Source organism: Miscanthus floridulus, chromosome 7 (genome assembly GCF_019320115.1).
Source record: "Miscanthus floridulus cultivar M001 chromosome 7, ASM1932011v1, whole genome shotgun sequence".
Lineage (NCBI taxonomy): Eukaryota > Viridiplantae > Streptophyta > Magnoliopsida > Poales > Poaceae > Miscanthus > Miscanthus floridulus.
The window spans coordinates 88,711,467-88,728,327 of record NC_089586.1 but is presented as its reverse complement, the minus strand read 5'-3'; the positions used below and the strand labels follow the sequence as shown (position 1 = coordinate 88,728,327).

Genomic DNA, 16,861 nt, shown 5'->3' with positions numbered 1-16,861 from the left:
ACGAGCGGCTGCAGGTTGCCGCTGTCCGCGAATGGGAAACAAAACGGCGACTGATTTGTACTCTCTGGCTCGCTGCAGTCCAGAAATCTCAGCCACCAGCGACCCTAGCCTAGCACATCTGCTACACAGTAACAGAAATGGCGGGGCACAGCAGAATGAACTCCATTTTCCCGTGATAAAGCTCCTTTTCTTGAACCTGAAGCGTCAGGACTCAGGAGCAGGTCGACTGCACTGTACGCTGCTGCTACTGATGAACTGTTGACTGTATGTATTCGACGATGCTAGCGGTAGCCCCCAAAGCATCCCGCGATAGCTTCTTCGTGGATGAAATGGAGTACCTAACAATCACAAATTCGGCCCCTCTCTTGATCTGATCGGCCCTGTTCGTTTCGCTGAAATTTGGGTTAGGATGCTTATGCTGATTTGTTGCGCGAGAAAAATACGGTTGATTCGCTAAAAAATACTGCTGAAATAGTATAGCACACGGACACTATTCATTCCTTGGTTCAGTTGTGGCACGGATTTGACTACGGATGGAATGGCTAATAGCACCATCTGCTGCGAGCTTTGTACTAATCCCTTCGTTCTGAAGCCAACAAGCACTCTTCTTTTCTACTAGTACTATGCATTGATGCTGACAAGCATGAGGGTGAAGGTTGCTGCTGTCTGCGAATGGGGAACAGATCAGTTACCAATCTGTACTCTGGGCTCACCTTCGCAGAGAACCCGTTCGTTTGACGGCTGAAAACACCGAGAGAACAACGCTATTCTGACTTAAAAAAAAAAGTCAAAACTCAAGATCATTGTTATGAGAGAAAAACACTATTTCGATTGAAAAAAGAAGTAAAAACTTAAGGTCAGCCCCCGCCCCCCCCCCCCCCCCCCCCCCCCCCCCCCCCCCCCCCAACAAAAGGAACGGGGCACATCGCTAAGATCTTGCACATCTTAGGTTCCTTGTCTTGAACCTGAAGCATCGCCATGATTCGCTCTCCATGCACACATCGCAATCACAAGCCCCCAAAAGATCAACAAAAGGGAGCAAATTCCATCATGGAAACGGACACACGTTTGGTTTCATCGATCCATTCATTGGGAACAGGAACACAAGATACATACAATCTTTTCTCATCCCTATCCATCATGACCCATGCATGTAGGTACGAATGAGAAATGACCACAGTAGTAGTAGTAGGGACCATAAAAAAGAATCTCAATACTAGGCTTCAACAAATCACATCACAACCACCATGGCTGACGCTTGAAACAAGCTACATGATTAAAAGGCTCTCTCACTCTCATCTTCAGGGACCCTTAGCCCTTCCATGGAGTGGCACTAAGTGTGGTTCAGAGAACAAACCCTTCGGATTCCGGATATATAAAAAAAAACTTCCAGAAATTAAAAGTACCTTCATGAGACTAAATAGTTATGCAGATTTTGTATGGGAAAGGTTTGCTTCGGTTTTTCTCTTCTTCAAACACGACTCATGTGAGAGTCTCCGACACTGGATCTGCCCTTTTTTTTCACGAGACTAAATAGTAGTACGATCTTATCTTATAACTAATAAGTAGTGGTAATAATTAGCACGACAGCGGGCTGATTCGAGTTACACTTGGATAAAAGGGCACGAGCTCAGCACCACTTGGGCCGAGAGAGCCCGGAGCTTCATGTCCTTGAGGGCAGGGTCCTCTAGGAGGAGGACCTTGTCCTTGTCCCTCACCCCAACCATGTGGAGGTGGTCAGTGTCATCCCTCTCTTTACCCCTGAACAGCAGCCTCTGCTCCCGAGGCTCTAGTCCTGTTATCATGGACAGCATATCCTTCAGCTCCCCTGCATTTTTTAGAGACAAAGCTCGTTAGTCACGACACAACTAAAAAGGAGACACTTTTAAATGAAATCAAGCTGTCAGTATACACATAGTTTAGATGACGATGGAAAAGAAAAAAAAATGGATGAAGGTTCCAACATATGTGCAACTTTGGCTGATTATAAGGCATCGGGCATGTTGGCAGTCACCGCAACTGCGATTGCATGTAGCAAGAGCTGGCAGTGTGGGTGGCAGACATAAATGATTTTTATTTCTATTATATTTGTATATATCGCAGCCATGAATAAAGTTATGCGCGAGTGTGTACGCCCATGTTAGGGTGTAAGACTTTGAAGTCTCTTTGCGTCAGCATTGCTAGCACAGATACTGTGATGTACTGTAGTTCTGAGGAAGAAGATGCAGCTCATGTCGGTTCACAAGTCCACAGTTTATAGTATTCAGCCGACCTTTGTCAGACCTGTTCGCTCGATGTATCAGCCAGGTTTATATAGCGATAAGTCACATAAACGATAAATTAAAAAAAAATATTGGAAATCGCGGTACGACTCAGAAGCGTGGGAATTTCACATTTGGATTTTGGAGTTCAGAACTTTAGAAGCGACAGCAGGTTCGTTTGGTCGTATTTAGCTTATTAATCAATGAATAATATTTTTCTCTCGCACCAAATCAGTCGACGATATTTTTAGTTATAACTTATAAGCCAAAGAAACCCAAACGAACAGGACGCAAAAGCACGCTGGTTTCACTCTGATTTTTTGTGACCATCAGTCGTCACCCGTAAGAGTAAATTTGGGAGCCCTTTCTAAAAAAAGAGTACTTCCTTCTGTTTGTGTTTACTTGTCAGCAATTTTTAACTGTAGTAAATTTGACATCTATTTTTTTTCTAAAAAAAATCTTAAATACTTTAATATATATAACACTAATGAAGTATGTTCAATAAAAAATCATATATGTAAAAACTTGATGTATTTAAAAATTTTCTGTAGAAAAAATATATGGTCAAAATTGCTACAGTAAAAACAAATACACGAAAACGGAGGTAGTAATAAATTTGGGAGCAGAGCTGCCCATACTCCATCGAAGCATTCTGCTTATAGGAAATGTCAAATGCAGTGACACTGCTGTACTTGACAGTTCAGAGCAAGGGCACTGCTTCCGTTCTTCAGCCTGTCCGCTTAACTCCATTCAACGGTTACCAAACACTCACTGATGAGGAGAAATAACTGGATCTTTCCTATTACTACCTTTTTTTCACCTATAATAATAAGGATTCAGGGGAAAGCTAAATAATTATGATGTAAACTTCCAAGAAGGAGGTATGTCAACTCAAGTTCCAAGAACATACTATGCTAATCTATCAGCAACCACAAACGAAATCAAATGTATGTGAACAAGGCCTGGTTTAGATTGAGATTAGGAATCAGTATTTGGCACGGTGGCACTTTCGTTTGTATTTGACAATTATTGTCCAATCATGGTCTAACTAGGCTCAAAAGATTCGTCTCGTAATTTACAATCAAACTGTATAATTAGTTATTTTTTATCTACATTTAATACTCCATACATGTATCTAAAGATTTGATGTGATAGAGATAAAAAACTTACAATCTAAACAAGGCCCAACTGAACATAAAGCCACTCAAATCGACCAAAAAAGAAACAGAGAGAACAAGAACCATCAGACTGGCAGGAGCAGTGTAGTACTCACCAAAAGTGGAGGTGGCTGCAATGGACACATCATGCCAGGAGAAGCCGGTGGACACCCTGACCGTGACCATCTCCTGGCCTCCCCTCCCGTCCCTCTTCTGCACCAGCATCCCTCCGGGCCTCACCTCCCACTCAATCTCCCCAGCGCCGCCACCGACCCCATTGTCGCCGCCACAAGCGGCCGCCTGCTGCTGCTGCTGCTTGGACGAGGAGCTCCTCTTGAAGAGCCTCTTGGAGTACCTCAGCTTGATCATGGCTGTTGCCAAGGTGCAGCTCGCTCGCTGCGCTCCTGTGTATGCGTGGTTGTGTGTAATGCGCAGCAAGCAACCGATCTCAGGCTTTGCAGTGGTGCCAAGGCTTTGTGTGTGTTCGTGTGAATATATAGGACGAGGACGACGAGGTGCACAAGGCTGGCCCTGACGCTGGCATGGCAGGCTGGCTCTTTAGAAGCGTGCGTCTGTTTAAAGTCCAGGACCGGCGAGTCCAACGCCGAGGCATGCAATCTCTGCAAAAGTCCAGAGCATAGGGCCCCAGAATTCTTAAAAAAAAAAACAGACGAGGACGAGCATGTTGCCCATATAGTAGTGCTGCAGCGCCCAATAATCTCGAAATGTTTCGAAATTTGCATTGGAGGCGACTGTGGAGGTTTATTTGGGCTGCACATGGGAGGGTCGGTGGGCACCAAAAATGATGAGACGAGAGAGCCTCGAATGACGACGGTAGGATTGGGGGCGAAGGACAGGATGATTGGTGGAGTGGTCGGTTGCCTTAGATAGTTATTAGAAAACACTTCAGCATTGCCGGCCTAGCTCCCGCGATTAGACTATCGATTGACAATTTGCCTTGTCATCATGGTTTGGTTTGGCCACCGCTAGTTTTTCGTTTTAGTTGTGGTTGGGGCCCTGCGATTGGTTAGCCGTTGTTTTGAACGCAAGGAAAGACGACGATGATGGTGGTGGCGAGAGAGGGAGTTGTACGTTGCACAGCATGTGTGTGTGCATGTTTTGAGTAGGGCCGAGTATGCGTTTGGTTCAATTTTGGTGGCTCCGAGGGTGGTTCAGGTGGCCTGGTGGGGCTTAATGCTCACTCATTTTCCCACTTCCTCGCTTTGCATACTCGTACATGCACGGTGCATCCAATTGCCCGAACAGCTCCTAGCCAGTGTGACAGTCCTGTGGGATAGTAGTTCATTCCGTGCTCAACATGGCTGACAGGTAAGGAAACAGGAAACTGGAGTACTGTGCTGTTGGTTTACTGCTCCTATCCTATTGCCTCGGTCATCTGATCTCAAATGATAGATAAGGCCGACCTGATGATGCCAATCCCAATAATACCCTGTCGATCGAGTCGGCGCAAGATGCCCAAAAATACAATAATGTGATTGCGCGTGTGCGCATCAATTGTTATATCCGGAGAAGGGAGAATCTTCCTGCGGCCTGTTCAGTTGGTATTAAAGCTGACCTAGCCGGTTAAAACTATTTTGTTATGAGAAAAAAATACTGTAGATTATAGCTGATAAGCCGGCCGATAAATTCAAACGACCAGACCGTGGGTGGCAGCGGCAGCTTTGCCCAGCGTAACGTGCTTCATTCGCATGGCTTGAGGTTTGTCCTTTGCAACACTGGCTGTACTATTCTTGTTTTTTTTGAGCCTTGTACTATTCTTGTTTTTGCAAATGGCAGTTTGACTGGCAGGCCAAGAAGAGATTAGACGGAATCGGGACCACGGGGGTTCCCGCTGTCCACCAGAGCCACGCGGCGGCCGGCCGGCTGGCAACGCAAAGGCAAAGCCCATGCGGCGCGGCACTCGGCTGCCGCCCGCCAGCACAGCGGCACGCGGCCAGCCACGCCGACGCCGCCCGCTGCCCGCGCCGCAGCCGCCGGGTGCTGCCCTCCCCTGTGCTTTCAGTACGTTTCCACAGAAATGAGTTCACAACCAACTGCCCCAAGCCTCCAACTCACGTCACATTCGTATATACGTACTCCACCATTGCTTTTATTCAGTACATGGATGTACCAATAGTACACTCCATCCGCGACTAGATAAATAAATTCAAGAGAGGAGACTCTCTCTCTCTCTTTCTCTCTCTGCGCGCGCGCGCGAGTGTTTCCACCATTGCTGAGCTCAAGAACTCCGCTTGCTTCCTGAAGCAGGATCACGAGCAGCCCAGACGAGAGTATGTTATCCTTTTTTAAGAAAGTGGACGAGAGTCTGTTCCAGATGGACTCTGAGTCACCATCAGCAGCGTCAGCACAGGCAATCCGAGTTACAAGGGCGTCGTGGGCCGGGCGGAGTCTCTCCGGTATTTTTTTGAGCCCACAGCCTAGCGGGTCGGCCGTGTCGCATGAACAGCTATCACAGCACGCAGGCTGGTGGAGAAGAGCCCAGACGACCACCCATCCTGCTATTCTTTTTTCTTCTCTACGACTAAAACATTCCTATCTATTTCGTCTATGGGTGCGACGAAAAAACAGCTACATGCGATCAGATCAAAAGAAGCAAACGGGCGGGTCCAGTGTGGCAGGGCGGCTCCCCGGCTCCGAGCGGCCTGGCGCGCTCGCGCGTGCGGTAGCGGCCACAGCGGCGCGGAGGAGGAGACAAGGTGAAGCCACGCGCGTCTTCGATGAGCAGGAGGCGAGCGGCGGCGAGGAGGGGGGAAGCCGGAGCTGGACCGTGGCTCCAGCGCGGGACCAAGGAGCTCGCGTGCAGAGAGTAGGCCAAGGCGACGCGGGCGCCGTGGAGCTACTGCGTGCGGACCAGCGCCCGACCAAGGGCATGCACGCTCCTGCGGGGCGCCGGGCAATGGCGCAGCAGGTGCGATGTAAAGTGGTGTGGTGCTACGGCCAAGAAAAAGGCAGAGGCAAGGGGACAGAGCGAGCAGCGGGGAAAGGAGGGACGACAGTGCAGCAGTTCGGTCAATCTTTCATTAAGGCACTCATAGAGAAAAGGACGCAAGGGAGAAGGAACAGCGCGAGACGAGTCCTCCACCTGATCAAGAACGCAGGGGCAGACAAGGACAAGACCGCGGCAGCAGAGACAAGCCAAGAGCAATCAAGGCAGACAGAGGCCACAGAGGCATTCATGGTGTCGCAGAGTGAAGCGACGGAACAAGTAGACGAACGGTGACGCTTAGCGAGGCATGGCACGAAAGAGCTGTACTCCCATTAAAAATCTCAGACACGATGCAAGTGAGGGAGAGAAGACAGGAGCGCAGGCAAACCGACGCGCTGGGGTGCAGAGCCACGGCGGGAGACGAGACGGGGCATAATTGCAAAGCAGGGCGAGTACGTTGAACGCCGCGCTAGGAAAAGTAAATGAAGAATGCTAAGCTGCTGCGCTATCTCTCATCTGTTACGTGCCTTCACCAAAGAAACACATGAGTATATATATATCGTTCTATTTATTAATGGATTTTATTTATAAAAGTTGCTTTTTATGCTGAATCTAACAGAACAAACCGTTCACTAGAATCATCATTCGACATTCCTAAATATCTTTACGCACTGAGTAATTTAACTTGGGCATTTATTTGAGTCCACAAAACTAAGTCACACAGGATTCGCTTATCACATCAGGTATGTTTTAAATAAAAAATCCGAGAAACTCGTTCAAAAAATTTTCTTAGGCCTAAATCACGGTGCTAAATAAGCTCGTAACACCAGGGGTGTTACATCTCCTTTCTCATAGCTTTCATATTTGCAAGGTTAGTGGAACAAGCATTCAAATCAAGATTAAAACATTTTCCACAATCTTGACTAGTAGAGGGAGTAGATGTTTCCTTTGCCTTAGTGAGATATGGGTTGCTATCCCAAAGAATGCTATATTGCATCTCAAGTTCTTTGTGCTTTTCATCTAAGTTACAATACTTTTTCTTGAGAGCTTTATTTACTTTCTTTGTGATAGCATGGTCCTCTTGCTCTTTGGCAAGGCCTTGCGCAAGGATTGCACCTCACTTCTCTCTAATACAAGAGCTTCTTTACTAACAATGTAGAGATCCTCTTGTTGGATAAGAGTCTCTTCTCTAGATTCTAGCTCGGCTTGAACACTCTCTAAATCCTCCTTTAGCTTAGTGATGAATAATTTGGTCTTTCCATCCAAATTTTTAGTTATCATGTTTATTTCTTCATCGCTAGATTCATCATCACTAGAGCTATCACTAATATCACTACTAGAGATATCACTAGGAGGTGGAGGAGATTTGACCTTTGATTTGGATTTTACCTTCTCACGCTTTGAGATAAGACAAATGTGAGGGGAGTAGTAGTCATCATCGAACATGTCGTTGAAGAGCCTTGGTATAGGAGATGACTTGTGAATAGCAATAGTTGCAACCTTCTCATCCTCTTCACTTGTGCTCTCTTTAGTTGAGTCTCATTCATGCCCAATGTGAGCCTCTCCCATGTACTTTTATGTCATTTCATGGAGTTTTTTTAGATTATGCCAAAACTGACATGAGCCAATTCTAAAATTAGTTTGAGCCTATTTTGAGTGTCAACACAACTGAACTATGCTTAATTGGTTAAAGTATAGATCTGCGTGTGGCATTTGATGTGCCATTTATCGCTTGAAGTTTTAAAATGTTTGATTACTCGCATGTATCCTACATATTGTACCCTTGTAGGTGAATGACTCCTTTTTTATGGCTTTGTGTTGTGCGCGTGGTGTTTTTTTTTTGGGGGAGGGGGGTTGGGGTTTCGGATAAGGAGGCTTTGGCTCCTTAAGGGAGTGGTTGGCCTTACCAAAACTTCTTATTCTCGCCATACCAAAAATTAAGCAACCTTATGCTACCCATGATGATTGTCCATATCGAAAAACCTTTGTGGGTACCAATTTTTGACTGTTTATGCATAAATGGAAGATTGTTGGAGAAAATTGTGTAAAGTAACCCGTTGCCATTGAACCAGACAAGGTAAACCCAACTCTCAACTGTTAAGAGAAGTTCAAGCTCCCAACGTCGCCTGTTCACCTCCATTCTGATGGCGCAGGATCATTTGTGCATATCCTAAGGACATGATGAATAAACAGTGGTCATGGAGTGTTCGCTTAGCTGATAAATCAGGTTAAAAATACTGTTTACTAATTTATTATCAGAAAAAAATCACGGTTCGTCGGCCCATACGACAAGCGACCAAGCCTGATGAGCCGGTTGATGCTGACGTGGCACTACCGACACATCTATAAATATGGGAGTGACGCATCCTCTGCGCCTTTCTAGTTCTAGCTAACTTCCCAGGCCCGACACCTTCGCCACCGCTCGGTGCCCACCCAGTTGCCGAGGTTGCAACGCTGCAGCCGGCGAGGATCGGATGAACCAACCCCTCCTATAAATCCTAGTACGATGCCTCGATCGGACCTATATCTATATCTGGATGTTCCAGCCCTCCCCCTTCTTGGATTTTGTGGGCGGCTTCTCTCTTTTTCCTGTTGGTGTGGGAATTTAGAGGGGATGAGAACTTTTGGGGGGAATCTGATGAAATCGGATCGATTATCTTGCCGTTCTTGGTCGATCTGGCGGGGAAGGAAGGATTTGTTCATGGTTTGTGGGGGGATTTGGCTGGATTTTGCCGGTTTTGGGGCCATGGCGGTGAGCGGAAATGGGGATTTTTGGTGCTGGAGTGGGGAATCGGTGTGTTGGATGTCTTGAAAACGAGATTTTGTGATATTGTACGAATTTCCCGGTGGAACCTTAGCTTTTATTGCGATATACCGATATTGATCACGGATCATCATGTTTCAAATTCTTTTCTTTTCCCATACTATACTGGAGTCTGGAGGTGTGGGATGATCGAGTGTTAAACACTCCGTTAAGGTCTGATCCGCGTCGATCTTGATTTCAGGATGCGATCTATGGTCAAATGGTGGATGCGTGTTGTTTCTCCCTTTTTCCTGCCATCCTTTGTGTCGCTAAGGCGTAGTTTATTTTGATGCTAATTTGCTAGGGAGACTATATGATCGGTCTGTCTTCTGCAGACAGCAACTTAGATGAAACGCAGCTATGAATGTGATCATCTAACTCTTTGTTGCTGCTGCTGTTATCCTTCTAGTTTGTGTAAAATCTGCACATCCTGCTCAATCTGTTTGTCGAAAGTGTGACGGGCTGTCATTTGTTTCTCTTATCAGACCGGGTCCTCTGCTCCCATTCATCTGTAGAGTGCAACAGCACTGCGAGAATCATGCAGTGCCCCATGGACACTGCTGCTAGTGGAACCTCACCAGTGATGCAATTCCATAGCAATGCTGATGAGTCGACCTCCCATTCATCTCCATTGCCAACATTAATAGAACGTTCACAGCGCCATTGCTATGGGGATGGAATCCCAGGCGAATTTCCACTTGCTGTGAGCCCCTCCATTGTTCTCCATGTGCTCTCAGCTTGTGATCTAGACCCGAAAGATCTCGCCAATCTGGAGGCAAGTCATACAACTGCATTCAGTGCTTTTGTGTTTTAATAACAGATGCTGCTACTGATGAATTATGCCTTTCTGTCCTCAGGCTACATGCACATTTTTCAGTAAACCTGCAAATTTTGCACCAAACTTTGCGTTGTCGCTTCCAGAGCTTGCGGCATTTGATACGTGCCAGAAAAGGACCATGTTTAAGCTGATGAAGCAAGAAGATCAGGAGTGTCTGAAACAACGGTGTGGAGGCTCTTGGAAACATGTTCTTAAGTATATTTTGGTTAGGGAGAAGAATGGTTCTCGGGTGATTGCCGGGCCAGGCCATAGTATAGTTATCACCTCAAATGGAGATGTATATTCATTTGGGGCAAACTGCTCCGGTCAGCTTGGCCTTGGGGATTCAGAAGACCGGTTCAGGCCATGTATTATTAGGTAATCTTTCAGTTCTTCTGAAATAGGACCATTTAGTATTTACCAATGTTATAACTGTCGCCTCCATGTTAGGTCTCTACAAGGCATCAGAATCACACAAGCTGCAGTTGGATCAAGATGGACAATGCTTGTGAGTGACACAGGAAGCGTCTATGCATTTGGGAAGGATAATTTCAGGGGTGCAGAATTAGTTGATGATGCTCCTATTCAGATTACAACTCCTAAGGTTGTGGAGTCATTGAAGGGTGTTTTTGTAGTTCAAGCAGCCATAGGGGGCTACTTCTCTGCAGTTCTGTCTAGAGAGGGTCGAGTTTACACTTTCTCATGGGGCAAAGCTGAGAGGCTTGGCCACAGTTCGGATCCTTCAGATGTTGAACCTCGTCTTCTCTCTGGACTTGAGGATGTTCCTGTTGCATATATCTCTGCAGGAAATTGCTACCTTCTTATGTTGGCCTACCAGCCAAATGGAATGTAAGGTTCTGCTCCCATCTGCATTTTGTTATTACGCTCTTATATTTTCAAGGGTCATTTTTATTATTATTGATATTGACCATGAAACTTTTAGTTTCTAGAGGTATTTAATAGTGCATGACAATATGCAGGTCTGTGTATTCTGTGGGTTGTGGTTTAGGGGGCAAGCTTGGGCATGGATGCAAAGCTAATAAGGGGATGCCCAAGTTGATTGAACAGTTTCAGTCCTTGAGTTTTAAACCAATTTCAATAGCAGCTGGCACTTGGCATGCCGCAGCCCTTGGTGCTGACGGCCGTGTGTGCACCTGGGGTTGGGGCCACACTGGTTGTCTGGGGCATGGTGATGAGGAATACAAGGCTGTTCCCACAGTGGTTGAAGGATTACGCAACGTGAAGGCCGTTCATCTCTCCACTGGTGAATACACAACATTTGTCGTCGCTGAGAATGGGGATGTATACTCCTTTGGATCCGGTGAATCCTTGGTTTTCCAGGTTCGGTCATTCTCATATTTATATTTGGAAATATCGCCATTATATGTCAACGTATAACCACACTAAAGATAAGAGAAAAACCATGATATGGAGGATACATACTAATCATGTGTATTAGTGTTAATATTTCATCCCCTACTTACCTTTTGTTTCTCTCTTTCAGGAGGACGATGAGGCAGAGGAGGGTCCGGATTTCTCGACACCGAACATAGTCAGCTCGCTTAAGGCTCTGAACAAGAAGGTCGTGCAGATCAGCCCCACAAACGCCTCGTACTGGCTGAACTCGGAAATGGGTCACCCGCACACATTTGCGGTAATGGACTCCGGTGACTTGTGTGCCTTCGGAGGAGGGATCAGAGGCCAGCTTGGCGTGAAGCTCCTTGAGGGTGTAGAAAAAGTGAGCGTCCCGATGCATGTTCCGATTGGTCTCAACTGATCCCATTAATTCCACCAGCATTCGCCTGAGCATTTGCGATGGCACTCTGGTTTCGCAAACATTCTGTTTGTGCCTTCACACCAGTGTGATAAGCTTAGACATGGTAGGATGTGAATAAAAAAGACGTGACCGTGCAGAGAGCTTCCGCTCTGTGCGGGGTCTAGGGAAGGATATCAGTAAGTTTTACCCTCGCCTGTGCAATGTGAGGAGACCACGACTCGAATCCGAGACCTTCCGGTCATAGACGGTAAGACTCTATCGCTTGCACCAGGCCCGTCCTTCGTAGGATGTAAATATTAGGGAGAATTTGTTTTTCTCTGAACTCTTCAAATGCGATATGAATCATCTGGATAAAGTTTACCTAATCTGTGACCACTCTGTTACCCAACTTGGTGACCATCACTAAAATCAGTGATTATTTCTGGATGTTAGTGCCAGGCCACTGTTCAGACTTCAGAAGAGCCAAGAGGTTGTAGCTGAAGAGTATTAGCGCAGGGAAGTAGGGAATGGAATGCTTACGGCCGCCAGCATGCCCGTGCCAACTCTCTCCTGGATGCCGGACGCTATACCCGTGCCAGCCGAGCCTGTTTGGCAATCACGCGTATTCGCCAACCCTGAACTGCCGTTCTCCTTGCCGTGGCAGGGGCGCAGGGCCAGGGCGTGACGCTAGAAGCGATGCTGGTAGCGGCCCAGAATGTAGTGCCAAGTCACCGAGGTGTATACAAGGAGCAATGCCGCATCGCCAGAAGCAACAATGTTGACGCTACAAATTACAATGCCACCCAATTCAGCAGAGGTGGCAAACCCATCCTGTCAGGCCTACCAGCATCTAAATTGTATATGATGAAACATGAACCTATCTATTTGCAGCTTTCGTTTGTACAGCTCATCCCTCTCGACAGTCCGTCTCCACTGTCAGTTCTTCCCATTTACGCTTGAGTGGATGCCATTCACGACCGTCAGCCACAGGGAACCGCACCCAGTTTAATACATACCCTTGAGAATGGGATATATGATGGGCTGATTCAGTACATCCCTTTGAACACAGGGTTCGATCGGCAGATGCTCGCACCATACTCTTCGTACTCTGCTTTTGTGTGGCAAGCCTAGGCACAGGAAAGAACTCCCATAATAAGTTGTAACACATATACTGAACGATGTAGTGCAATAAACTTGGTGCAAGCAGATAAGTTCACATTCAAAAATTCCAGTTGTTGTCTGGTTCTTTCCAATAAAATTTGTAATGCTATTATATGTATCATGTATGTATGTATATATAATCTAAGCTGGTATACCTCGTAGAATTCGGCAGTTGAAGCAAGCACAGATCCACCAAACCATACTGCATATCTCTGAATAGGATGACTGACCACGTTCACTTCTATAGGCTGGGCCTGAAAATCAATATAATTTATGTGTGACTGAAAAACTGGCAAAGCCACAACAAAGTTCCCAGTTTCCAGTTGGTTGTCCGCTTTTTTGCTGTCAGGAAGACATTAAGAGCAAATAACAAAGTTTGTACCTTAGCATCTCCGCTAATAAGCCGACTATTAGATGCACGGACCCGTGCATCCACTATCTTTTTTAGGTCCCGCTGTAACCTCCTATGGAAATCTTTAAACATAGTCGAGCCTCCAGACAAGACAATATTCTGTGCCATTGGAAATTCTTTAGACTCGATGTAATGTCTTAAGAATAAATAGTAACAATAGTACTCAGATCATAAAAACCTTATAAAGAGCCCTCCTTGTGTCGATTGGGGATGATTGGATGCACTTGTCAATAACAACTTGCAAAGGAGTGGTGAAGTCATTGTTATATATCTCTGGGTTGAAGAAGATCTGCACAAATTTAACACTAATGTGAGAAGGTTGAATTAAAATATAATGGTGATGTTAAAATGTATAGCAAAAATATCTCAGGGCACTTCGAAGAAAAGTTAGCATTGCAGTCACATAAAGTTTGAACTCAAAGTGTCAAATTAGTTATTCTACGAAGCCAACTTAACTCAGGTACAAGTGAAGTAAAGTGAACTCAGATTAACAAGAGGGAGTAGTTCTGCATGTCATGGTCTACCTACAATCAATTACTGCAAGTCCGAAACAGACGGTGACATAGAAGTTACTACATATGTGTACACTCATTTAGTAAAGTCAAATACCTCAGGCCCCAGGAATCGCTCATATCCAATGTCACATGTGCATTTCGCACCAGTTTTTGGTTTGATGCCCGTCCAGTGTTTAACGTACTTTGATGGCTCCCTGTCATGTTTATTGAATTCCTGAAATAGCAACAATAAGGTAGAATATGACTAATTGCCCTTTTGGAAGGACCATTACTTCTATCAAAAACCCCATGGCTAGAAGCTGGCAGGAGTGAAACATCACATTTAAGGAAAGCATTCACCAGTGGGGGAAAAAAAAATGATGGCATTATTTGGCAAAAATCATGTTTATTTCTCGAACAGTGCTTTACACAATCAGATGTCAGTCAATATAGTATAGGTGTAAAGTGTTTGTATGGTTCAACTAGGGGACCACTATACATTATACAATACTTTAAACAAAATGTACTGCCATGAAGAGCGAACAAGAACCTCCTCCACCCACATTCTTTTCAACTTCTTTTTCTAAAAAAATATTCTTCTGAATCAAAGTATACATGTTCACCAAGTAACATAACAAGGCACTTAATGTAATTAAATACCTTCACAATGTCTGAAGAAGTATAGCAGTACATTTCTTTAATCCTCCTTGCTACATCAAAAGATTCTTCTGGTGGAATGTTCTCACCTCTTTCCTGGATGCAAGAATACGGGACTCGGTGACTTTATGCATATAATGCACTTGTTTGGTGTTATTTTCTAAAAGAAGATTAAATCAAACTATAGAAACAGATGTTGTGCATCCTTTGTATCTATGTCAAAGTTAAACTATAAATCAATTCACCAAACAAGTTGCATGCCAATGGGAAATAGTTTTAATCTTATCATAGGTGTGCATTTACCCAGAAAGGCATAGCTACAATCTTTATTAGAAAACAACGATAGGTGGATCAAAGAATCTAGAAGATATTCACAAAAATCACATCATGGGCCAAGTTCAAGTGATAGTCCAACAGATCTATGTTTTTTTAAAAAAAAAATGCAGCTATGGTTTTATCGCATGCTGTGGCTATCCTTAATTGTTAAGGTGAAGCTTTTTCTTTAACAAATGTTTAGGAGTGAAGCTTATTGTTTTATATTATTACACAAGGAATATACAGTATGATAGCCACTTCTCCAAATTAGCCACAATTTTGTATATTCTATTATGTTCTATTCCCTGTTGAACAAAGTACTGTTTTCTGGAATCTTTCATTTCCTTTTAGTCTGGCAAGTTTCTCTAGATAAGTTGAAAGTTGAGTAGTATCTTGTGACAATCAACAAGAAAGCAAAGGAAGCTACCTTTAGAAGTTGATGAACAAACTGGGTAACATCCTTGCCTGTGATTGGAATAGATCTGATACTGCTCCCAATGACATATCCATCAGCAACTGGAACAATGTGGGTAGCCCCATCACCCACATCAACTACAACACCTGTCATTTCACACTGAAAACAAAGCATGAAGTTTCTCATAAATATAAGAGTGTGATGATCGCTCAACAGGGAAGAAAGGAAAACAGTGATGAAGCATTTTCAAGTACACTCTGAAACATGGCCTGCTCAATGCAATTGCAATCCATTTTAGTGTAAGGCATGCCTATACTAAAGAAACCACAAGGCTAAGCTCTGATGACTAACCTTGGTGGTAGTGTACCCAGCAGCGAGCGCAAGGACAGGTTGGACTGCAATATAGAGGCCCGGCACATTGAACGTCTCGAACATGATCTCCCCAGTATACTCCCGGGTCTCAGGGGCAGTCAGAGGGCTCTCGGTTAGAAGAAAATAATGATCTTCTGGGTCGCACCGGAGGTAATTGAAGATGCACTGTTGCCAGAACCTCTCCATAGTATCCCAATTCTCCACCTGAAAGAGTTCATTTCAGCCCAAATCAATCGTAAGTAAGGTCGCGAAAAAAAAAGCAGCAACTGGACACGGCAGTACACAGCTGGAGCGCCCACCTGGCCGTTGCGGATGGGATAGCTCAAGCTGTGCGTGCTGCTGGCGCGGGATCGGGCCAGCGCCTCCTCGCCGATGTAGAAGTCGAGGTCAGCCATGACGCCGGCGCTGTGCTGAGCGAGCCAGTTCCCCCTGGCGGGGGCGCCCCTCGCCGCCGGCTGGGCGGAGCCGGAGAAGGAATCATTGACGGCGACGACAGTGGGGGTGATGAAGCAGGGCTCCACGTTCCCCGCGAACCCCATCTTCGTGTACCTGCCGCGAGAGTCGGGGCAGATCAGCCGCGTGACTCACCGCCGTCGCGCCTCCGCGCGCAGATCTAGGGAGAGGGAGGGAAGGCATACCCGGTGCCGTTGTCGATGACGACAGCGGGGCGTGACAAGGCGTCCATGGCGGGCGCCAAGCGTGTGGTCGCTTGTCAGCGGCTGCGGCAATCGGGGTGGCGCCGGCTCGAGCAGGGCGAGTGGCGGGCCGCTTTTGGCAGCGGCAGGCGGAGGCGGGCGGCGGTCGCCGTCGCGGCGAGCATCCCAGCAACACCACCAACCGCCACTGGCAACCACAAGCACCAGCGCCGAGGGAAGTGCCGGACGAAGCTTCGAGAGGAAGGGAGGTATATCTCGGGGTGGGGTTGGCGGGCGGTGGAGACTGGAGGAGCGGAGCTCGAGCTTGCTTTGGGTCGCGGTCTTTCTGCTTCGGGGAGCGCTGGATTTGTCCTGGCGTGAGAACGCTGCGTTGCGTCGCGTGCGTGTTCGTCCTCGGGTTGGTACGCTGGTGGCTTGCAGGATGATGGCGACACCGCCACCGACGCCTCCGTCTCCGTGCATGTCCCCCTCCTCTCCGCTCTCCAGGCGCTTCGCTGCCTGTTGACAGGTGTGCCCAAATCTCGTGATTGCAAGAGATCTTGTGACGAAAAGATACGGTCACACGTACTGTATGTGGTTTCAATTTTAATGGCATAAATCTCTCTCTTTAAATAAATCAGTATATCTCAGATGCACGT

General features: G+C 46.2%; 3 protein-coding genes across 4 annotated transcripts; 1 reads left to right on the top strand and 2 right to left on the bottom strand.

Moving 5' to 3' along the window:
• Nucleotides 1–1,096: 1,096 nt before the first annotated feature.
• LOC136463732 (BAG family molecular chaperone regulator 1-like) lies at nucleotides 1,097–3,904 on the bottom strand. The gene is made up of 2 exons (XM_066462712.1): nucleotides 3,535–3,904; nucleotides 1,097–1,828 (listed from the first exon to the last, which is right to left on the bottom strand). Exons 1-2 carry the CDS (start codon nucleotides 3,785–3,787, stop codon nucleotides 1,605–1,607), a joined length of 477 nt encoding a protein of 158 aa, XP_066318809.1. The 5' UTR covers nucleotides 3,788–3,904; the 3' UTR covers nucleotides 1,097–1,604.
• Nucleotides 3,905–8,749: 4,845 nt separating this feature from the next.
• LOC136467244 (ultraviolet-B receptor UVR8-like) lies at nucleotides 8,750–12,127 on the top strand. Of its 2 annotated transcripts, none has more exons than XM_066465860.1 (6): nucleotides 8,750–8,866; nucleotides 9,654–9,943; nucleotides 10,026–10,363; nucleotides 10,436–10,834; nucleotides 10,966–11,326; nucleotides 11,490–12,127. In XM_066465860.1, the coding sequence occupies exons 2-6, from the start codon at nucleotides 9,707–9,709 to the stop codon at nucleotides 11,760–11,762; spliced, it is 1,608 nt and encodes a 535-aa protein (XP_066321957.1). In that variant the 5' UTR covers nucleotides 8,750–8,866; nucleotides 9,654–9,706; the 3' UTR covers nucleotides 11,763–12,127. The 2 variants fall into 2 exon arrangements, with proteins under 2 accessions (XP_066321957.1, XP_066321956.1); XM_066465859.1 differs by having other exon boundaries at nucleotides 8,750–9,534.
• Nucleotides 12,128–12,459: 332 nt separating this feature from the next.
• On the bottom strand, nucleotides 12,460–16,648 carry LOC136467245 (actin-related protein 3). The gene is made up of 10 exons (XM_066465861.1): nucleotides 16,206–16,648; nucleotides 15,867–16,116; nucleotides 15,547–15,771; nucleotides 15,208–15,354; nucleotides 14,469–14,561; nucleotides 13,924–14,043; nucleotides 13,493–13,603; nucleotides 13,285–13,413; nucleotides 13,058–13,156; nucleotides 12,460–12,868 (listed from the first exon to the last, which is right to left on the bottom strand). Exons 1-10 carry the CDS (start codon nucleotides 16,250–16,252, stop codon nucleotides 12,788–12,790), a joined length of 1,302 nt encoding a protein of 433 aa, XP_066321958.1. The 5' UTR covers nucleotides 16,253–16,648; the 3' UTR covers nucleotides 12,460–12,787.
• Between the last annotated feature and the right edge of the window lie 213 nt (nucleotides 16,649–16,861).

What these genes read in the sequence shown, in the direction of transcription:
- LOC136467245 (XM_066465861.1), bottom strand. Translation starts at nt 16,252, where the DNA reads ATGGACGCCTTGTCACGCCCCGCTGTCGTCATCGACAACGGCACCGG. An exon ending in AGCGATTCCTGGGGCCTGAG is followed by an intron (nt 13,604 to 13,923) that starts GTATTTGACTTT and finishes AAATTTGTGCAG; the next exon opens with ATCTTCTTCAACCCAGAGAT. An exon ending in TTATTAGCGGAGATGCTAAG is followed by an intron (nt 13,157 to 13,284) that starts GTACAAACTTTG and finishes ATTGATTTTCAG; the next exon opens with GCCCAGCCTATAGAAGTGAA.
- LOC136467244 (XM_066465859.1), top strand. An exon ending in AAGATCTCGCCAATCTGGAG is followed by an intron (nt 9,944 to 10,025) that starts GCAAGTCATACA and finishes TTCTGTCCTCAG; the next exon opens with GCTACATGCACATTTTTCAG. An exon ending in TTCAGGCCATGTATTATTAG is followed by an intron (nt 10,364 to 10,435) that starts GTAATCTTTCAG and finishes CCTCCATGTTAG; the next exon opens with GTCTCTACAAGGCATCAGAA.
- LOC136463732 (XM_066462712.1), bottom strand. Translation starts at nt 3,787, where the DNA reads ATGATCAAGCTGAGGTACTCCAAGAGGCTCTTCAAGAGGAGCTCCTCG. An exon ending in TGCAGCCACCTCCACTTTTG is followed by an intron (nt 1,829 to 3,534) that starts GTGAGTACTACA and finishes TAAAAAATGCAG; the next exon opens with GGGAGCTGAAGGATATGCTG.